This window comes from Rattus rattus, chromosome 7 (genome assembly GCF_011064425.1).
Source record: "Rattus rattus isolate New Zealand chromosome 7, Rrattus_CSIRO_v1, whole genome shotgun sequence".
Taxonomy (NCBI): Eukaryota; Metazoa; Chordata; class Mammalia; order Rodentia; family Muridae; genus Rattus; species Rattus rattus.
This window is the reverse complement of record NC_046160.1, coordinates 53,976,108-53,999,588: the sequence shown is the minus strand read 5'-3', so window position 1 is coordinate 53,999,588 and position 23,481 is coordinate 53,976,108. Positions and strand designations below refer to the sequence as shown.

The window sequence follows — 23,481 nt, the reverse complement described above, 5'->3', positions numbered from 1 at the left end:
CCACACCACGAACAGCTATGCTTGGCCATGTACCCTCCCTGCCATTATAAGCTACTTTGCTACAAGTCCAGAAGCAACAGAGCCAACTGACAATGGACCCAAACCTACAAATCCCTCAACCAAGACAAACCTTTCTTCTTCCTGAGTTGATTAACATAGATGCTATGTTTCAATAGCAGAAAGCTGACTAACATAAAGGGCACTAAAGATATCCTTACACGGAGAGGACTTCACAATCTGATCTCTTAAAAGCAGCACAATGCTTCAGGCTAAATAAAAATGCAGGGTCACCGAGAACTTCACGGATGGAGAGTCATCAAAGCCGGTATCTTAGTAAACGTAGTAAATACTCTTTTTACAAACCCTTTAAAATCGGTGGGACCATGAAAAGTAAAGATGAATGGCAGTACTTGAAGGACTTTCCAGTGAGGATAGATACTGCCGAGGGCAATTTTAGAAAAAGCATGCAAAGATAGAGGAGAAAATATACCCCTAAGAAGCATACATATAATTAAAATGCATTTCGGTTTTAGAAGAGAAGAACCCGAGTCGTCATCCCTGATTGTGAAAGGAGGAGGAGCTACCATAGCCAACGCATCAGTAGCCAGCTCACCCCCCACTCCCCCGTCTGAGCCCCATTAGTACCTGTGAAGTTCTGCGCCTTGAGATGCAGATCGTAGAGTTTGTGGATGTAGCGGATGTACATCTCCTCCTTGTTCAGCTCCGTCTTATAGAAGTTCTGTGAAAAAGAGCACAGACCCGGGTGTGTCCTCAGCATCCAGCATTACCCATGTGTCCTTTTACCTTGTTAACTTCCACGCCTTCGAAGTCAAGGGAACAGATGCATTTTTCCTCCTCAGTATGTATCAGTTTGAATAATATAATGAGACTAAGTGACAGATTTTCAACCTGACACTGTGTTAAACATCTGGCAACCGGTGCACAAGCTGGACACTCTTGGGTCATCATCAACGATTCAAATTTCTTCTTTTGTTCTCTTTTATGTTTATTTTCTTTTTCTTCTAAGACAGGGTTTTGTATGTAGCCCATACTGGCCTTGAACTCACAGCCTGATCCCGCTGCCTCAGGTTCCCCGAGCTGGAATTACCACTGTGCCCAGTTGTTTTCTTGTTAGTTTCCATTATTGTTCTCAGTGTAGCTGTCAACTGGGCAATAGTAACTAAAGTATTAAAAATATGTAACAAATTATCTATAATCCAATTGGCAGCAAGTACATTTTCTTTAATTTTACGTATACCTTTATTCTAAAGAAAGAACTCTCTAGGACATAAAGGAAGAATGTGTAAAAAAGTTATGGAGGTTTTCTTGCAAGGTGTGTCTGCACATGCCTTTAGTTCCAGTAGAAGGCAGGGGTAGGCAAATCTCTGAGTCTAAAGCCAGCCTGGTCTATAAAATGAGCCCTGGTCAGCCAGGGCTAAACAGAGAGACCCTGCTTCAAAAACAAATAAACAAACAAACCAAAAATCATTTTTCTTTCCTATGGGTTTCTGTTTTGTTTTGTCTGTCTTTTGAGACACAGTCTTAGTATGCAGTCCTGGCTGGCGGGCTTGGAATTCACTATATACACCAGGCTGGCCTCAAACTCCCACAGATCCCCCTGCTTCTGCCTCCCTTGTGCTAGGAGTAAAGCATGTCTGGCAGCTGTACTAAGTTTTAATGTTTCTTGCTTATGTTTAAAACATAAAACAGAGAATTTTATGTCAGCTTATTATTATGGAATGTGCTTACTGAAAATATTAAATAACTTTTTTTTTACAAATCTGAATTTTACTAAAATTCTCTACAATATTTTACCAAGCTTTATAAAAATCCAGTGATTACTACCTGGATATATCAGCAGCAGGTACATTATGAAATGCCTGCTTCAGACACATGGGCTGATGACTTATTGTTGTTGGGTCTGATGCTACTTAGGATATAAAGGATACTGGCTAGTGCTGGGGGGCAGGAAAAACTATGTACTTGAAAGAGTGATGGGTTTCTGAAATAGAAAATGCTAGGAATCCTATAGGTTTCTATAGCTGATGAGCCAGTCTGGAACCTAATGATCATGGTCTGCCCATTATCTGACTGGTGTTCATTCTTGAACCCAAGGACCCTTTCACTGACGGTGGGCACTGACGTTGACTTGAATGCATTATTATTTCTAACCCATAGCACCAGCTTTCTCCTTGCCTTTCATTTCCTGTAGATCCTGGCAGTCTTTAAAAAGCCAAGTAAACAATGCTACTCAAACCCTCCCTCATTATCACCAAAATCATTTTAATTAGCAAGAATTGTACCATAAACACAATCTAACAGCCCCACAGCAGGTCTTACATTATTAAAGGATGATTTGTTCTAATAGCTTTCTATTAAGAAGCTGCATTCTTTCAGAACAAAAATAAGCGATCACTCTGTAAATGAATATTCCTCCTTAAGGAAAAAAAAAACAAAAAAAAAAAACAAACCCAAAACCAAAACCCAACATCTCCCCAGCTGGCAGATGACAATCTCTCACATATGTCTGCTAAAAACTGTAACACAGAGAACAAAACAGTAATTATAATTCCTCCTGTTAGTCATGTCAAATAGTGTGCACTGTCACCAACTGCGAATTAAGCTCAGACTGCACACCAGCAGTCAGAGGCCCCCTGCACAGGATTTGCTGCTGACCTCACAGGAAGGTGGTGACAGGAACCATATTGCCACTAGCAAACATGCAAAACTTTCCATTTGGAGTAGGAGCTGAAGAGACTGGTTTCAAAGTGATAAAGTTGGGATTTTTAATAAGGATCCTTGGGCTGGTTTGCAAGCGGAGCAGCTTTCAAAATGCTCACCACCTTCTCGGCTCTTTGTCATACTCCAAAGCTACTGGTGTCAGCCTCAAGCAATTACAACAGGGTCACTGATTTATGAGGTTTCCTTCTTATTCCTCGTAGAAGGCAAGAAGGAACAGGGGGCAAAGGAGGAATTCTTTTACCAAGAGTCTTCGGCTGGACTATGAGGAGATGAGACGAGGGGCTGAAGTAATGTGTTCATCTCCAAAGAGAAGGTACTTGGGAAAGAAGGTGGAGACGACAGGGTTCTTTAGGAAACAGGCAAACGTTTTGCTTTGAGATTGTTTATGAGTCTTTGTGCCTGGGCTGAGGATTCAAACTGAAGCGTACAGAGCACACGGCATACAATCGAGGATGTGGAAAGGGCTGAGGTTCCTGATTGAGATGCAAGATAGACCAAAAACATTGAGAAGATGGAAGGCTGGACAGAGGGAAGGAGGGAAGGACTGTGCCAAACAGAGAAAGGACTGCTAGAGGAGAGGTAATGGCTAGCACAGCGGGTGGGCTGGTGGTCAGCTCACTGTTGCTTCTAAGCAAGAAAATTATGTAAGTACATCGGTGCGAATAAGATGCACCCTCACGGGGCGCGCTTAGGTCTCACTATTTTTAGGGGCTGGTAATCAAGGTAGAGGTGTAACAATTCATTAAAAATGAGAAGAAGTGGGTGTGGTAAGGAAAGACAGTGTCATGAGCTCAGAAGTTGAAAAGCAGTACAGCGAAAAATTAGGGCAACGGAAAAACAGTTGCGTGAAAGTTCAGACATTTGCAAAGGGACAGAGGGGAGCAAGCAAAGGAAAACACTGATGGGCTGAATGCAGGGCAGAACCAAAGTTCAAGGTGCAGGCACAGTTCAGCTGCGAAGGTTTCAATATAGGGCAAGAATGCAAACGACAGTACAAGTGTTTACAACAGACAAGGGAGTTTCGTGTATTCTCAGAAATACAAGAAAAAGAAGCCGGGACATTCACAGGTTCAGAACTGGAAGAGGTCATTCTTCAATTCCAAATGAGATGAAGGAAAGTTAGCAAAAGCATTAATTCACCACATAGCAAAATAAAAAAGAATTAATGTCCAGTGTGGGATTATTCTTTTGTGATGAAATTCCATTCTATATAATAAAAAGGGGGTGATACATTTTATAAATTTTGGTTGGTCCAGAGTAATTGTGATTTAGACTGCTGTCCACACATCTATATTTATGCACATCTAAGTCTTTGCAATAGTCCTATTATGAATTCAATCTGCAGAGAATAGTGAGTGAAATATTGAGCAGAAAAAATTCACAAGTCAGAAAATAAGAGTTCGGTAACTGTTATTAAAATATGAAGTAATGAAATAATTGTGAGAAAGACTAAGAAGATAGGCAGAGAGGGACAGTCAACAGAGAGGGGCCTCAATTCAGACATTGTGCTTCTCGTAGAATAGCATCTAGACTGAGTGGGGTAAGAAATTCAACAGGGGAAGACAGCAGCCCTCAGCCCTGTGATGCCACTGAGGTCTGCTCGCTGCCACCAGCCCAGCACACGGCAGGAGCACTCTGCAGTGTCCTGAGCTGAAGATTTTCTGGGCTTCATTCAACCTATGGCTTATTATCTTTCTTTTAAGAACATTTTATTATTATTATTATTTTACATTTTTGTAGGAAATAACCTGGAAAAAGGCACACTAAGGAGATTAGAACCAAACAAAAGTTAGTGCTTCGGTGACGAGCAGCGGGTTAGGAGGAAGCGGGAAACGCAGTCAGGTACTAACCAGCAGGCTCACTGTACAGCCGATCTTCTTGCCATCCACTTCTCCTATCTTCATGCAGTCCCTAGGAACAGAAAGCAAGGGTCACACTGGGGATGTCCTTTCGTGGGGAAAACATAGCTGTTCTTTGGTGTCTGGTGTGGGGGTGGGTGAGGTGTCCGCAGAGATCAGAGATGACTGCGGGTTCATGGAAAGGGGACTGGGCTGACGATCTCTGATGGGACTGGAGGCAGAGACTGACTCCCAGCTGCAGTAGGAGTTTGCATGGCAAGCAGGATGCTTCTCAATGGACAGGGACTCAGGGAGCAGGGGAGAGAGGGTCCTACCCCTCTCTCATCAGAGGTGCAAGATGGGGGGGGACAATGGACAGAGAAGAGTCTTGTTCTTAAAATAAAAGAGAACCACCACGCATAGAATTGGGACAGCCTGCTCTAAAGGCAAGTGAACGAAAATGAAAACAAATTGTCTTCCTTTAAAGGTGCAGCACACTGGCACCTAGATCTTCACTCTAAAGTATTTGGACCACCAGCAATTTTTGAGTGGGTGAGTCTAAATACCCAGGGGTTTTTCTTTTCTTTCCCTTCTTTCTGTTTTTGAGAACTGTCAAGGACTCTGAGAACTCTTTCAACTGGAGACTTTGAAAGAATTATCAGAAACAGAAAATAAACAAACAAGGAAGCAAACACTAAAGCCAGATGCAAAACTCTGAAGAAGTCGGTCTGAAGTCCAGGTGCCGATTAGCATTCTTTGAATGACTAACTTCAGTGGAATGCTAATTACAGTTCAGCTATTTGAGCTTTTAACTGGACCGGAGTTCCCTATCTGGAGTCTTGGGAGGCAGCTCACCTGTAGTCTAACAACCTCTCCATCAGCCGAGTGACAGTGGCAATTAATGAAACGCCACTTTCCCTCCATGTTTCCCGCTCAATTTTCTTTAGTAGACTGGAAAAGAAAGAACCCAGGGCATTTTCAACATTTATTTTTATCAGTCGCCATGACAACCATTTTACTTTCATCAGTACCTTAAATGCCTTAGCAACCACTGCAACATCTCACAAGTAGGACAATTTGCAAACAATGTCTTACCTAGGGTAGGGACCAAATAGTGGAATTCTAATCCAGGAAGCATTGACAAAGCAAATCGATTTTCAGATTATCCAAGTCACAAAATAATGAACTCATGCACATAATCATGCTTTCAAACACACACAAGCACCTCACAGCTCAAAGACATTTTCCCCCTAGCTCTCCTGTTAGGCTGACGGAGACTGGGTGCCTTGCCACATTAAATAACAGCGTGGAAAAGAAACACAGGAGTCCCTCCAAGTTTACTTCCAAGTAAAGAGCTTGCTTTAGTCCCATAAACATGTTTTCCTACCTCTCACTGGAACGCATCTTCACCCAAGAGATTTTGCTGCAATGCCACTGCTACGGGAAAATCCTTGTACAGACGGAATGACGTTTGCGTTCTCCCCTTCACTTAACATTTGCCCACTCAATACATATTGTACTATCTGTGAGCTCACTCAACGCTTTCATTCACTCTGTCATTAATCAGACGATTTTCTAAGTGGTTGTTACAGCAGATTGATGACGAGTGCCCGGGGCCACATCTCTCCTCCTACATTTCTCCTAATCCTAAACACCTTGGAGCACAGGCACTATGTCAACAGAAAACATTAACAGTCATCACGATGAGAACCCGATTTGCTTTCATTCCCTCTGCAAATTAACACTGTACTTGGGAAAGGCTTCCTGACTGAACTTCCCCCAAAGATACAGGAACATAAGTGTGGTGGTACCGGCTTACTTCCTTAGCCCTCTTACTTCAGTGATTATCCTTTCTGTTCAAAATCTTTTTTCTTTTGCATCTTGATTAAAAAGGGAGGGAGGAAACAATGTGTATATGTGTGTGTGTGTGTGTGTGTGTGTGTGTGTGTGTGTGTGTGTGTGTGTGTGTGTGTGTGTGTGTATGTATATGTGTGTGTGTGTATGTATGTGTGTGTGTGTGTGTGTGTGTATGTGTGTATATGTGTGTGTGTGTGTGTGTGTGTATATGTGTGTGTGTGTGTGTGTATATGTGTGTATATATATGTGTGTGTGTATGCATGTGTGTGTATGTGTGTGTGTGTGTGTGATAAATATAATGTAAACATGTCAAATCTGTACTTAAGTGAAAAAGAAACAGTAAAAAGAAAACTGCCTTGGCAAAGGTTTACTTTGTCTGTGTATATTTTTTTTCCAATTTCTTTCCATTTTCACCACTTTTTCTTGCTATTGCCATCCCAGTACCCAGTGTTCTGTCTGTTCTCCATGTCTGTTGTCTGTCACATCGTATGTTTTCCTGACTGATTTTAAGCGCTCATCTAGATTGAACGTGGGTTGGTCAGAGAGAGATGACTTATGGGAGGTATGGGGCTTGCCCTGACTGATCCTCTAGGAACAGCCATCTTACTTTGTCTAAATGTGTTTTAACTTAAAACCCGTGAACAGCGCCTGTTTAGAGTATGAGTGGCAAACTGTTACTGAACCAAGTTCTCACATCCTGCCAAATCATGCAGGATGTGACAGAAATTTCTCCAAGTGACAGCCCACACCCCACATACGCAGAGGCTAAAACCAAGTAACTCAAGTTAAGTAATAATTCTAAAAATAGACAGAGGCTTCATTTATGACTTTCATTAATTCACAGCTTCCTGATGTAGTCAAAAATCAGAGCTGCATCGTCCTCTCAAGAAAGGCACAGCTGTGCATACCCTGCTCTCCTCGGCGACTCCAGACCAAATGTTAGAACCAAGTCTAGACCCATGCACATCTGCATCCTTGGCCAGGTTTACTCATTCCTTTGGGGATTCTCCCACTTTACACTTCACCTGATACAACCTGAGGTAGCTATCAGCTCAAAGAAATAGTCTTTCGAGATATCTTGGGTGAAACTGATGTTTTCTCCTTGTCTCTAGTGCTGGAATGGAGTATTCAGAAACCTCATCTCATCAAGTCAGAGACAGTTGCTCACAAGTTTTATCTGGATTTTCCAATGGTATTCTTCCATCAGATGGACAGCAGGACAGACACTACAGTCTAGCTCAGTGGCCTTGCTTACCATGATGGAAATGGGGCTGGACAGTGGTGGTTTAATTTTCAATCTGTCTTTCTGTATCATGCCAGGATAATGCTGAGAACACAGTCTGGCATTCGCACTCTCCCTCAACAACCCAAGCAGCAGATTTGGATACTTGAGACGTGGTGTTATAGAACTAGTCTCCCGAATCCAAGCAGCAATGAAACAGGCGATCCTTGGTTAAGGACGCTGGAATAATTTGGAGTTGTGGAGGATTGGCCAGAGTGAAGGGAGAACTGAGATGGATGTCACTTCCTTTATGAAGCTAATTAGGTGCCTCAGGGCAGTGGACAGCTCTGCTGTGTCTCCCCAGGCTAGAAGCTCTGTGGCATCCCAGCTCAACCCAAGCCTGCCTGGAAAGTCAGCACAAAAGCCAGATCACAAGTTAGGAGGACCCAGTAGTGCAGTGCACAGCTCTGATGCCCGACTCTGGGTATCTCAGTGTGGTCTATCAGCCACAGTTCCTGTGTTTTCAAAAATGGGACATCCCGTTGATGTAAAAAGCAGAGATAACGTGCACAAATGAAGATATCATTGGGAGTTGGTAAGAGTGAGAGGGATTCTTGGCAAGCACACTACACAGAAACTGAAAGTCTTAGTCTAAGGGCTGACTTGCCAAGTACAACACTTACAAGCAATGAGTGTCCCAGGCTTCCATCTTCTCTACTGATTTTATGAGGTTTTAGACATGAGTTTCAGAGTAAATGAGACTCCGCACTATAACAGCGTGCCTTCCTAATTCCTAACATGTTCGACAACTCACTCTGATTACACTAACTCCTGACTGTCAGCCACACACCCCAAACAAAAGGACCTTTTTGCTTCCTTGAAATCCACTTAAATTTTCACTTACTTTTCTGAGACCAGGTAGTAATGCTACTTAACTGTCACTTTAAATCTGCTTTATTCCTGATATGCTGACTATAAAAGCATTAAAGAAAAATATTTAATATTTTAAAATTTTATTTTATTGTTGTGATTTATTTATGTATCATTTATTTATTTATTTAACTAGTAATATGTTAAAAATCAACAAAAGAATAAAAACTTCCATTGAATGAATTGGGTCCCTCAAAATAAAATAATCTTAGAGGCTTATTATCTTAATTATTACTTTGATTCTAAAGTCAAAGTACATCTTATATTCCACAGTCATATTTATATAAAAAGCGATCCAGATTTCAAATTATGAGCCCCTTACTAAAGTGGATAAGAGGCATTAAAGAAACAGAGCATGCATTTATTAATCTTATGAATTAATTATAAATAATTAATCACAAATCTCAAGGGGTTCATTCCACTGAATGCTTTTGTGTTTTGGCTCTTTGTTCTAACCAAGGACTAGAAATTGAAATGAAAGCATTTTTCAAAGGCAATTTATTATGTTGGATGAGGTTTTAATCTGAATTCCTGCTGTACTCCAGCTGTCCTGAAAGACAGACACTTTGTACATAAGAATGAACAAGGGCTTGCGAATTATTAGCAAAAGTTTTGGCTGAATTACAGTATCAAAGGAAAGTGGTACTCGGGGTTCACAATATAATTTATCACTCAATGCTACCACAAGAAATCTCTAAAGCCTTTCTTTTTCCTTCCTATATAGTTTTCCTGAAAGCTTCAAGAACGATTAGCTATGTCTCTTTATTTTAATCTCAGATTAGGACAGGTTGCCTATGTTACAAACAGAGCTCACTCTGAACAGAGCAAGCTGAAGACTCCCCAACCTATCAGTCAAACCTTTCAGTTTTAAGACAGCACTCTTAAAACCTATGCATCCATATTTCCACAGTTGCTAATTAATGAACTTAAAATGAACTTGAACCTTGCACTTGGTTTTCAGTACCACTTAGGTGATGGTTGGGCATTAATACAAACACAGGTGTATTTTCAAAGAGAGAAATGTGTTAGCTCTGCACTCTTGAAAGAAATTAGAACATTTCCCAAGCTTAGTATGCTAATTTTCTCGGTTAAAAAAATACCTTATAAACATAGTAGGTCCAATCTTACTAGGTAAGATCTATAAGATCATAAAGAAAACACATGCCAGGTGGGACATCCCGAAGCGCTGAGACATCATCATGTCTCAACTCCGGCTGTGCTGACAGTTAGTCGATACTTGACACAAGCAATGCCTCCTGCGACCGTGATCATATTCAAACAGCAGGGACAATCTAAAAGTCCCTTCATAAAACTCCTTTCTTTTTCCTTTATTCTCCTTGCAAATCCCAAACACCAAACTTACTAGAAATGACTTGCTTTGGTGCCATTCTAATAAGAAGCACTTGGGAAGCATTTAACAGTCCCGAGCAAAAACGTGGACCGTGTGTAAGGATTGAAGCCACTGCTGAGTGTCAGGCACAAAGTAAGTTAATTTTCAAACAGCAAATCAGCCAGAGTCATACTTTGGAAAACACCATATACGAATGTTATAATCACACACTTTTCTTCCTCTCCCACTCATGACTCTCTTTAAAATCACTATAACAATGGACTTATTTTCCCTTGAAATTACCAAGCATGGAAATGAGTGAGCTCTGTTACGGAACATAGGCAACCTGTCCTAATCTGAGATTTAAAAAAAGGAGACATAGCTAATCATCAACATAATAAGATCCACTTGCTAGAGTTAAGCAATTATCCTTTATTTCACACTCCACAAAGACAAAGCTCTCCTGTGAGACCCAAGCTGTCTCTGCAGCTCTCATTTACCATGGTGCAGAATGGCTCAGGACTGACACCAGATGTCCTGGATAGAACCAACCGGAGAGAAACATGCTACTCACATACTGTTGAAGAGCTCACGGTATGTTTCATCACCTTTGCCCTCTGACATCAGGCTATCCAATTTGTCAATTAGCTTGGCCTCCACCTGAAACACACCCAAAAATTACTCTCCTTCCTCTCACATCACATGTAAGATTTTTTTTTTTTTTTAGGCAAATTGGTATGCGTTTCTTTATGCCAGGGGAAAGCTGTGGAATACTTTGTCAAAGTGACATTGTCAGCCATGGTTAATAGCAAGCCTCCCTTTGGAATTCCAGGGGACTAATTTAGATGCAGTCAACATGACTTCATACTCCTGGCTGGCTAGCTTTTTCTGCTGCCAAGGACAGCATCTATCTATCTGGGATCCCAGCATAAATGCTAGCAGCCTGATTTAAACGTTCCGGTTCTTTTTTTAGGGACCATACAAACTGGCAAGTCCCATTTCTTTCTCCTTTACATCACTATATCTGAGAACATCAGTGAAGTAGCATGCCCAAACACATTAACTCCAATCTCAAATGTGCTTTAATCTGTTTCCTTTCCTAAAACAGTTCGAGGTGGCACTAAATCTTTGCTGAAGTTGAGAATTCATCCTACCCGTGTACAGATGGTAGACCCACAGAAATATTCGAAGTCAGCAGTAAGCAGCAGGACAGTGAAAGGACATATTTCCTGAAAACTGTAGTCAAAACATTTATATTTTCAAGGATGTAAATTCTTTATAACTTGAATATCAGGAAGGGAATTTTTTTTTCCCTGTCTCTAAACGAGGCAAGAGAAAATGACAACCTTTAGCCAGCGTTAAAGCAATTTGGGCTTGAGATGAATATTCGACTTTGTCAAAGGACAGAGCCCAGTTATTTCTTTAAAGCAAATGTCAATCAAGAGATAAAGATAAGATGGAAGGAAAGTGGGCTCCCCCACCAAGCACAGTTTGTTCATGGCTTTCCCCTCAGCCATTAGCTTTCTTAAAAATAATGCAAGTGAAATGCCCACACTTTTGGCAATAGGAAAGGTCTATGCATGCAATCAAATTGCTTGTACAGATGACAAGCACTTTTCTGAGGTTTGAAGACGGCCTCATGTGGAGAGGTGTGAAGGAGGGCCACTTCCTGTGGGTAAGCAGGTTTGGGAAGTCACTATGTGAGCGCATGTTTTTCCTCCTTCCCCCAACAGACATGGACCAGCAAGAGTGGCTGATTCTTTACAGATCTGATTTTGCAATAAGGGTGTCTGTCTTCCTCAAACTGGAGCACACTATTAGGACCTAAGTCAGTAAGAAACGATAGATTCATCCCCTTGGAATTTCCTTTGTGAGATTTTTCCACTGCTTTCCCTTTCAAATTAATTTTCATTGCTCCAAGCTAAGAGCAATAAAACAAACTGTGAATCAAATGCTCAGTGCTAAGTCATTCACCAAACACAATGTGCAGACCACTGAGAACGCAATGGCTTAAAGAGTCATTAGCCTTCCAGTTCCTCTGAGTCCCGTCCAGCTGGGAGCAAACAGCCCTCTGTAAATTCTTAAATACAGACCTGGAATGTTAAAGAAAAAAACATTTTTTTTTTTTAAGCTGAAAGGAATAAAATGGGCTTCCTGGGTTTCCCTGGAGGCTCAGGGCAAGAAGACAGAGGGATGTATCCAAGTCTGTAGGACAGGGAGAGCAGGTCCAACTGGTTCTGGGTCCACTGCACCTGGAGTTGAGTGGGGAAGTCATGGGGACAGCAGATGGGGAAGTGACGCTCCCTGTCAGTCCCGAGGAGCAATGCTGCCTACCTGCTTAAAGTTGCCACTTCTCCTTTGCTCCCAATCCATCATATCGTGAAAAATAGGAATCATGACGTTCCGGAGATCTGGCTGGGGTATCAAGGTCACTTCCAGAAAGGGCCCAATCAGGGCCGGGATGAAATGAAGTTTGTGTTCTCCTAAATTAAGCAAAATATTCAAGTTTCAGTATATTATGCCTCCATAAGATTTCAAAAAGATTACTATTATAAAATTTAGTTAGAACTAGTATCATAAAATATTCAACCACAGTTATCTCCCCAGGTAAGAAAAGAACCCATAGCAGACAATTAAAATGGCAGAAATAGAAATATTACATAACTGTACATTCTTGTAAAAAAATTGGATGCAGTTAATATAAAAGATGCTGGAGAGATGGTTCAGAAGTTCATATCACCCAGAAGCCACACGGTGGCTCATAACCTCCTGTATCAGCAGTCCCAACGGATCTGATGCCTTCTTCTGGCCTTTGTGGGCATGAGGTACATAGAAATACAATAGGCAACACCCCTCCTCACAAAATATATGGAAAAAATACTAAGCTAAAAGATATCCCTAAGGTAATCACAGCTGTTATATCTGGGTGGTAAAACTGCAAATTATTTTTGTGTCAGAAAAACTGGCTTCTGTTTGTATTTTAACAAAAAAAAATACATAACACACAGCCTAAACAAAAGTCTAAATGCAACGTCCTCAAAGTCTTCAACTGTTTTCAAGAAGAATTAAAACATAACAATATTGAACTCCAACTGGAATGTAAGCAAATGCTAAGAGATATGGTAGCCAGGATTCAGAGTAACAGAGGGCAGGCAGCAGTGGGGACACAGGTGACTTTAAATATGGAGACCTAGAGTCAGTTAGTCTATGTCAAATATCACAGAGAAGGTTCTATGTTAATAGGGAGAAAACTACATGTCCCATTCTTTCTTAATATCATGGCTAAAAGCCTATGACACCAAAGAACCAATATGGAAGCCCAAGGATAAGCTCAGAGGTTGGGCTGAGGGCAGCTGGCTTCATGGAAGACAGCAATGTCCTCCTTAGGTACAATCATGCAAACGTTTTCTGATTTGTTCTATTGCAAGGTTCTTATTCATCCATAAGCTCAGACCATCAGCACGCCCATCATTATGACACTCTCCTTATTTATCCCAGTAGCATGGAAAGAATACTACTACTGGTAGCTGAACATTTCAGTCTATGTTAATGTAAGCTTTACTGTTCCCATGATACTCCCATGAGAGAACAGCGGTGTTCAATATCTTCCCTTTGTACCCTGTGATCCATACAGACTATGAAACCCTTTAAGTCTCTCCTTTCCTGGGTAAAGGAAAAGTAAAAACAAGAGCTGTGAGCTTTCAACTCTTTACATGATTATAAACAAAAAGAGGGCAGAAAATTGAAATGAGTACGTCTTTTCAGACCATGTTTTGGCAGGTGACAAATTATGAATTTTGTTGAGAGCCTGGAAATTTGGGCAGTCTTCTAGTATAGATTTTATCTTTGTTTCATTAATTCAGTTATTAATCTATTTTATTCGTGGGCTCAATACATCGGTATGCCTTGTATAATTTGAACAATCTATAACGTGCAAACAACAAACACTGAGGTTACTGCAGAGATGTGCATCAAGAATCGAGAACCATTGGTGATGGTACAGCTCATTTGGCAGGGAAACTGAGGAAAGCAGTTTAGACAGGTTACTTCACTTGACTGGGGCATAAGAAGCAGTTGCCCCAACATATGAACAGAAGCTACTCCTGGAAACAGCATGGGCAGGATGTCACATCTGAAAGTATAGTAGAGGTCAGGGGGAAATTGGCAGTGGTGGCCTGGGTTATGTACCATGTTGGATGGAAAGGCAGTGGGACTCTTCAGCTGTGTGTGGGAGTCCTTACTACCATTCTGTTTTGCAGATACACAACTTTGGGGGGACAAGGGAAAGATGTGCTATACTGGGGAAACTGATGATAGTTTATAATAGACTTTGGCCTCAAAGCATCAGCCAATGATAATAGGCACAAGAGGCCAAATTTGAGGAACATTCTAGATGTAAAGTACTAGTGAGAGTAAATTCTGCTACTAGATAAAGCTGAAGAAGGAGCAGGAACAAGTTTAGATGGAGGAGGATAATGACTTTGGCTTGAAGCTCCTTTGAGACAGTCTCATGTGCATACTCTACCTACTCCCAAAAATCAGATTAGGGCTCAGGAACCTTGCAGAGTTGTCAGTGATAAATGGGGCTTGGTATCATCAAGTGAATAAAATAGCTTTGGAAACACACACACACACACACACACACACACACACACACACACACACACTAGAAGGCACCAGCTAAAGAGATGGTAGACATATGGACTAATAGAGAAGAGAAGGCTTTTGCAATTAGGGAGGGACAAGAGTACCAAATTTGGTGACTCACTAGTAATGTCAGCCACCACCTGCAAGCACTTGCTCTGTGGCAGGTGAGCTCTGACTGCTTTCTATGCATAATTCCACTAATTTCCCATGACAACTCTAGGCAGTGGGAATTACTTCCATAAGCAGAGAGGAAAGAAAGGTCATGGGCTCTTAAACAACTTGCTTAACTAACCAGTTAACTAGTAGTAAGTAATCACGTAGCCAGTGATTAGGGTGGCTAGTATCTGGACCTATCCAGCTGTAGTCTGAAATAACACTCCTAAGACTAAAACCAACACAGGCCTTTGGGTTTGGCAGAAGAGTAATAAGAAGGTAAGTCCAGTCACGTATCAAAGGGTAGAGAGACAAAGCTGAGGAAGCAAGTATGGCCAATGTATCCTTTTGAAGTTAAAGTTGCTAGAGGGTGAGGCAAAATCAGAGAAAAGACTCACTAGGGAGGGCCATACAGAGACTGTCCCACCTGGGGATCCATCCCATATACAGTCACCAAGCCCAGACACTATTGCTGATGCTAGCAGGAGCCTGATATAGATGTCTCCTGAGAGGCTCTGCCAGAGCCTGACAAATACAGAGGTGGATGCTTGCAGTCAAACATTGGACTGAGAATGGGGACCCCAATGAAGTAGCTATGGAAAGTACTGAAGGAGCTGAAGAGGTTTTGCAACCTCATAGGAAGAACAGTATCAGCCAACAAGACCTCCCTCACCCCACTGAGTTCCCAGAGACTAAACCACCAACCAAAGAGTGACCCATGGATCCAGCCACATATGCAGCAGACGATGGCCTTGTCAGACATCAATGGGAGGAGAGGCCCTTGGTCCTATGAGGGTTCATTCCCAGTGTAGGGGAATGCCAGGGTGGGGAGGTAGGAGGGAATGAGGTGGTTGGGTGGAGGAGCATCCTAATAGAAGCAGGGGGAGGGGGTATGGGATAGGGGGTTTCTGGAGGGGAAACTTGGGAGGGGGATAACATTTGAAATGTAAATAAAGAAAATGTCCAATAAAAGAAAAGAAAAAAAACCCCACAGTCTTAGATCTGGAAAATAACAAAACAAAACAAACAAAAAACCTATCTTTTAGAATAAGCTCTTTGTCTGTCATCCTACAACCTCCTATTCTGGCCTCAGGAACAAGCATGGATAATCATGTCTGAATACTAGCTTCATGTCTGGGACCAAGATAAGCCATAAAAGTCTTTTCTAGAACAGTCTTTAAGGAACAAATATGTTTCAAGTCTTCAGAAAGCATTTTCCTATTGAATAGAGACCAAGGTTAGCACAGAGCAATGTACAGCTAAGAAATGGTGAGCCTGGGTGTTCTCTCTAAAAGTCATGCTGGAAGCCAGGTCTATCAACAGGCCTCTTAGCCTGTCTCTGTCTTTGTCTATCCCTCTCCCTCCACCCCCTCTCTGTCTCTGTCTCTCTCTCTCTCTCCCTCTCCTTCCACCCCCTCTCTGTCTCTGTCTCTCTCCCTCCCTCCCTCTCTCCCTGACAGGATTTCTCTGTGTAGCCCTGGTTGTCCTGTAACTTGCTCTGTAGACCAGGCTGGCCTCAAATTCACAGTGAACTACCCGCCTCTGCCTCCCAAGTTCTGGGATTAAAAAGCATATGCCACCACCATCCAGCTAACCATGTATTTCTTAATACAAGATTAATTTGGGAGTTCTGGGCTTTACTTTGTCAAATGCAACCTGTATGTATCTGATGCACCAGCTAGAGTGTTCCCTCGAAGGCCTCACGAACAGTATCTTGCCTGTCCACTAGAGACCAGAATCAAAACAGGCTAAGACAAGGAGGCAGCAGCATCTTGAATTCTGTCAGGATTTCCATATACCTGAATAGTCCTCTACACAGAGGCCACTAGTTTGAAGTACTCTCTTTCTTGGAGAAACCTAGAGGGCTTCATATCAAGAACGTTTCTAACCATGGTAATAATGTGTTTGAAACTTCTCCAATAGCCTCAGCTGCGGCTAGGTGTCCTTCCCCCTTTGTGTGTCTGGAATGCCCTATAGGACAGAGGTCCTCATGATCTCTACCATCAACAAAGAATCCTGGGCATTCATCAGGTCCTTTCTTTGGGAACAGGAGTCCCACAGGGGACTCACGTGGTCAGGGAGTTACCAGTTCATCATAATTGGCTTTGCCTTGTCTTAATTTCAGTGTGAATTAAAGTGCTTAACCAGGGGCTGGAGAGATGGCGCAGTAGTTAGGAGACCAGATCCTACAGAAGATGTATGCTCAGTTCCCAGCTCACATGGTGGCTCACAAGCATCCGTAACTCCAGTTCCTGGGTGGCTAATGCCGTCTTCTGAACTCAGGCACCAGGTACATGTGGTCTACATACATAAGTGCAGGCAAAATATTCATATACAAAATGAAACAAATAAATATAAAACCAAAAATGATAAATGCTTTAAAAGGGGCTTTTAGAGAATAGAAACCCAGTCCTGGATACAATCCTTAGGCTCTGTCCATATAGAAAGTCCCTTTTAATATCAGTCATAATACAGCCCATCACGTGTCATTGAGATTTCATCAATGGTAACTTTACCATCTTTATTATCATTATCAAATCAATTAATTGACATGGATGTTCACATGTGGAGGTCAAAGGTCAGCTCTCAAGTGTCTGTTCCCACCTTTTACCATTTAAATTCCAGGTCATTGTGCTCAGGCTCTCGGCCTTGATGGCAGATGCCTTTACCCACTGAGCCATCTCCCTAGGTATCTTATCCATACCCATAATGCATTTGGAAAGAACTGGTAACTTCTCATGTATTTCTATCTGTATTTCTGACCCAGATAATCCTTTGTCTTCCCAAAAGACTGCTTTGTTTTCCTTAATGCAGCAAGAATATCTCAGGAGAAACTTCCTCATTAATGTAAATTTGTATATTCTCCTCCAAAAATGAATCCTCTATGATGGAAATGCAGGCCCTATTATCCCTTTTCCCCCTCTACCCTTCTGACACCCACATTTCAGGCAGGTAGCTGGCAGTTAGTTTGCTATTCCTTCTCTCGGTTATTTTCGTCAAGGTAGAAAACAGAACCTGGATGCAGCCCTCTTTCTGTCATTTGTACAAGTCTACATTCACTGTTTATTCCAGCTGCCCTGGCAAGGGAGAAAATGGAAGAAACAGAGGTGTCTCCAGGGTGTGCGTGTGTCTAGGCTGGGGATCCCTGAGGTTATACGTGTGATGCCTGATCAAGATCTTGTCCCAGGACCTGGCTATGGGGCCAGCTACTCAAAGCCATCGCACAAAAGCTGCCTTACAGTCTGAGTAATTCTCATAAGCCCTGTGCTACCTCCACATTGTTACAGACAGCAAATCTCTGAACAGCTTCTGAGTATGTGGGCAAAGGGGAGTGGCCCAGGGAGGGCTACAACACAAACTCAAGTCACTCTGCCTTTATGGCTTCCTCATGGAGAGTTGGTAGAAAAAGGCTGAGACACTGGAGTCAACTTTGACTTTTTGGTTGCCCTGACATCACTGCACATCCCTAGTTATGAGAAATTAGAACCGTGGTGCTCTAGCGATGGGGAGATGAAAACAGGACAAAAGCTATGTAACAAGTGTGCCAGTTCCTCAAAAAAATTAAAATACACTTAGGATGAGATCCTTCTGAGCTTCTGCCCATGAGAAAGAAAGCGGGACCTGGAGAGTCTCCTGGATGCCACCTTCATAACAGCGTAACCCTTAACAGTCCAGGGTGGGAGCATCCAGACATCCACGGCAGAGGCGGGGAGAAGCAGAGCCCCGACAGTGGAGAATCACAGACCCTCGGAGGGAGGGAAGCTCTGAGGCCTCCATGTGCCGAGCACGAAACTCAGGCCATTGTTCTAAAAGAAGCAAGTCCCCGGCAGGAGGACAGGGCTGGACTATCTCCCATGCATGAAGGAGCAAGTGTAAAAGACTCAGATAGAAGGTGAGCACCTAGCTGGAGGGTGATGGGAATCTTCATTTAATGGTCATGCTTTTTATTAGCCTAGAAAGAGGTAGGTTTTCTTTTCTTTTCTTTTTTTTGGTTCTTTTTTTTTCGGAGCTGGGGACCGAACCCAGGGCCTTGCGCTTCCTAGGCAAGCGCTCTAACCACTGAGCTAAATCCCCAACCCCGAGTTAGGTTTTCTTAATGGAGTTTTCAAACAAAATTTGTTCTTGCTGCCCACCTCCACTTCCTTCACCCTCTTCCTTCCCGTGTGCCCTCCCCTCCCTAGAGCCTCCTTTCCTACAGTAACTCAGTTTCCAATACAGGAGTTCTGGAGATGATGGTGGTCAGATCGACTGGCAATATGAACATAGTATTATTCAAACATGGAGGAATAGTTAAGATTGAAAACTTGATGAGACTCTCCAGGGTAGACATTTCATTCTGTGTTTTAGCAAAATCTAGAGACAGTCACAGGACCTAATTTTTCAGATGTGAACTCCTTTTACTTTTTTGGGATCACCAGCCAGTATTTATGAATAACAAAGCTCCCCAAATTGCTGTGCATATTTGAGGGACCTATAAATTGTGGACAAAAATCATTCTGTAACAAGAAAACAAATCTTCCTATTTCTAAGTTGTAATTCAATGAGTACCCCCCCCAACCCCTTGAATACGGTGCAAGGGATTCAAATGTAGTAACAGTTAATGATGTTTAAAAAGTGTAAAATTAATATGCCAAATTAAATGTTATGAATCTCTAGAAGGAGATATAATGCCAATGAAATTTAGAACAGTTTATTTGCCAAATATTATTCTTTCTGTGCAGGCAGATCTGTGCCATCCATTTGCTGGGCTAATATGCTTTCTGCACTGTGGCAGATTAACACAATTGGATCTAACTGTCTCTTAGCAACTGCAAACGCTTTTAAAGGTCTTTGGTGATATTCTTTACGATGCAGATCAATGGCTTGAAAGGTGTGCTAGAAGGATGATGCTTAAGGCAATCTTTCACCAAGTTTAATCCAAATTTACAATGATTCGTGGCTTCCTCTCAGGGTTGTAAAGTTTTGTGGTGTTATAGTCTCAAATTCTGGAAGGTTAGTTTATTGCTAGAGAAGGTTCAAGGGATGGAACACTGTTAGACAATGTTCAAAGGATACGAGATCTCAGAACTTATCGTTGATAAGGAAAGAAGCTCAGCACCACTGGAGAGATCTTTTGTGTGTGACAGAGACAAATGCTGCCACTCATGAAGAGCTCTTCGTATGTACAGAAAGGTCAGGAGATGAGCTGGGTCATGGGGGGTTGGGTTTTCACTTCTCATCACTTACCTAGGTTTTGCCACATGCTGAAAATTTCACAACCCATGGTGACCCGCATATCACCATACCTGAAACAGAAAAAAAAAAAAAATCAAAACTGACGTAATTTCCAGAACAAAGTACTTGTGTTCTGTAGGATACAGCGTGTCATTCTGAATTAAAGGCAAGAGATTCGAAGTATAGATAGCTGGTGAACATGTCTCAGTGACCTTAAATAAAATAGCCCCATAAACTCATAACTTTCATTTCTATAATAATGTTGAACCCTGAAAACACCACAAGAAAATGTATCAATAAGCTCAAAAATACTGAAAATTTCCTGAAAACCCCAGGCTCACAATTGCTTCCCTACTTGTCACTTCCATCTGCGAGCATTGTGATTTGTGAATGGCTGGAACTAAGAGTGCACCTCCATGGTCCGGTACTTACTTTTCTAGCACCTTTTTCTTTTTGGAAGGTGTGAACATCTCCAGCTGCAGACACAACTGGTTTATAAAAATGACAGCGAGGTAAAAGTAGGAATCCCAGATCTAAAAACGAGAAGGAGATAGTTTAAATCGTATTGTGCCAGAGAAACATCACACGGGTCGACGCAATAGCTGGCATTGGCTTCATAAGCAGTGAAGAGAAGAGAGTGGGGTTGGGGTAGATGAGGTAGCAGCTATGGCTATAAATGCATGGGGTGACACACACTCGAACTCTTCTGCAACAAAATGAAAGAAATACAGAAGCATGGGCTCTCTGGCACAGCTAAAGAACGATGCTTTCTTTTGGTGACCTTACTCTGAGCCTCTCAGGCAGCCTGAGGTATTCCATGCCTGTGTGGATTAAATTTTGGAGCTACTTTTGATGGACAACTTAAGAAAGATATACACCTGTATCTCGGGAAGTGCTAATTGCTTTAAATTCTCATTGTGTCTTAAAACTCCCCATCCAGACAATTTTTTTGGAGGTCATAAATTTTCTTATGCCAAAGAGAGAACAAGAAAGACATCAGAATAAAATGCCCAGAAATAAACAGCAGAATCCACGTAGGACATATGGACTAAAACTATGTCTCCACTGACGCCATGTCAAAGGACAGCTAAGTAACTAGAAGAAACGGAACAAGAACTGTCTGCGTGTGTATAGAGTTCTCACAAACAAGACAGGGACGGGATGGAATCCCCAAACTAAAACGACTCTACTGGAAATGTGTCTTAAAGGCGTTAAGTGTTGGATTCCCCTGGCGGGAGTTAAAGGCCACCCAACATGGATACCCAACATGGGGATCGAACTTGTTTAAGAGCAGCAAGCACCCTTCACTGTTGTAATCGCTCCAGCCACTCCGCTAATGATATTCGTTCAAGGGAATCTTGGCAAATGGCCATTTTAATTCTGCAAGGATGGACATTTAAAGGGCAATTTACACAGAGGAGGTAGTGGAAGAAAATAAATGTCAAAAAACAGAGGGCTGGGCAAGTAGCAGGTAGATGAAGGGGCTCGCTAAGTTATGATGACATATGACCCTGGGCCACGATTACACTATACTGAATTTTCAGTCATTTCTACTATTATTTAGGTGTTTTAGGTTTTTGTTTGTTTGTTTGTTTAACTGAACTCAGGGTTAAGTTCATGCATGCCAGGCAATAGTACTTAAAATTTTTATTGCATTTATGTTTTCTTTATTTTTTGGTTGTCAAACCTTACTAAAATGTTTAATGTTAAACATGCTATTTAAAAAAAAACAAAAAACAAAAAACAAACGTACCACAAACATTATTGAGGAAGGAAGGCACAGCAGGCACTTTGTCTATACACTGTTATACACTGTCGCTTGCTTTCTGACTTTTTAAAAAGATAAAGTCGTCTAGAATAGATGAGCACGCAGGAAGACCGCCAGTCATATTACTGATGGACTGAGAATCCTGCCTGAAAGAATTGGGCTAAGGCTTCATAGTTTTCGACATTCCACTCCAAAAACTCAAAGCCAGGGAAGTGTTCATTTCTTCCAGGGACTAAAGTGGCGTGCCTCTCTAAAACACAGCACAGATCTTTCAGCCCAAGCCAGACAGTCATGGATCAGATACTGACCTTATAATCAAAGTTTTCATTTAAGAAGTTCTTACGGAGAGCATCGGAGAGGTACAGAACGGTTGTAATGATAACACTAGAGATTTAAAAACACACACACAATTAGAGCTGAAATTGCACATTAGCGAAAATTAGCAGATAAGAATAAAAAGGAAACAAACTAAAACAGAGGAAAAAATCCATTAGAGAACCAGTTTCTTCATAAAATGATACATAGGAAGATTTGTAAATTCAAATAATTCATACATATATATATACTCATATATTAATATTTTGCAACCATTTAAAATTAATTTCCAAACCAGGCAAGCTTACTTAATGTGAACATAACTGTATTTGATGATCATGAATGACAGAGAGCCTACAGATGCAATGCATAGATAACATGACAGACAGTATTGTGCCTTTATAGCCACTGTCACTGTTCTCCACGGAAGGTGTTAGATGGCACAGAAGGACCATGGAAGGCAGAGTCACAGCAGTGTAAAAGTAACTTTTATTTGTCAGAGATAATTGTCATCTCAGACACTTACTGCTGAATAAGATCACTCTTTCTAGTTCTTTATGAACTCTGGCTGGTTCAACTCAGCTTTCTAACCCAAACTCCTGTCCAAGATCACTGATTTATCACTGACTTCTCTTAGCTTCTGACTGAATGGCTCTGCCTGGCCTCATATTAACTTTGGCAATGTGTTCTAATCTTCTGGCTTCTGTCTTCACTTGTGTCTAGCCTGTTCTCTCTGCAAACTGTCTCTGTAAAACTGTCCTGGTAAAACTGCACCCCCACCACACATAGCCTCTCTTTCCTGTCCACATGAAAGTTGAGCATATCCTCCTATCTTTGACTCATTCTGTCAAATCTCTCTCTTTGTCACTTTGTCTGCCACTCAATTAGACATCACATTCAAATATGGCTGCTTCTTTCAAAAAGCTAACTTTACCTTCAATGTTAGGGATTAAAGGTGTGTGTACTAAGGGCAAGTCTGTATTCCAGCCAGAGGGATTACAGGTATGCAGCATGTCTGCTTTCCAGTCAGAGCACATAGACATAGAAGGTCTTTTTGGATGTGGTTCCTTCCCAGAGCAGCCATGTTGCTGGATTAAAATTCCTCTCTATACAGGAGGCCAGACTAACACTAAAGAGACCATTTCTTTAAGTATCTATAACCCCATAAAACAGAGGGGCACAGCCACTTCAAGAAAGAGACATCTCACTAGGGCAGAAGAACATGGGGATGGCTCTCTTCTTGGCTAAGCATGGTACTCCAAATACAGATATATGTGTGTGTGTGTGTGTGTGTGTGTGTGTGTGTGTGTGTGTGTGTGTATATATATATGTGTGTGTGTGTGTGTGTGTGTGTGTGTGTGTGTGTGTGTGTATGTTGAGTCCAAGCCCCTGTGACGAGCTGGAAAGCAGCACAGGAAAGCACGTGGTATATATTCTTGCCTAGATCTGAACAGAGTACTGTAGT

General features: G+C 41.8%; 1 protein-coding gene across 1 annotated transcript in view; it reads right to left on the bottom strand.

Annotated features, from left to right (window-relative positions):
- The window catches only part of Dock4 (dedicator of cytokinesis 4), a 387,862-nt gene that overhangs the window by 47,382 nt on the left and 316,999 nt on the right, over nt 1-23,481 (bottom strand). Inside the window, exons 28-35 of the mRNA XM_032907671.1 lie at nt 22,010-22,085; nt 20,366-20,466; nt 19,946-20,004; nt 12,254-12,402; nt 10,494-10,579; nt 5,436-5,531; nt 4,593-4,653; nt 646-739 (exon numbers count right to left, since the gene is read on the bottom strand). Coding sequence (XP_032763562.1) covers nt 646-739; nt 4,593-4,653; nt 5,436-5,531; nt 10,494-10,579; nt 12,254-12,402; nt 19,946-20,004; nt 20,366-20,466; nt 22,010-22,085 — 722 coding nt within the window. The remainder of the gene's footprint in view (nt 1-645; nt 740-4,592; nt 4,654-5,435; nt 5,532-10,493; nt 10,580-12,253; nt 12,403-19,945; nt 20,005-20,365; nt 20,467-22,009; nt 22,086-23,481) is intronic.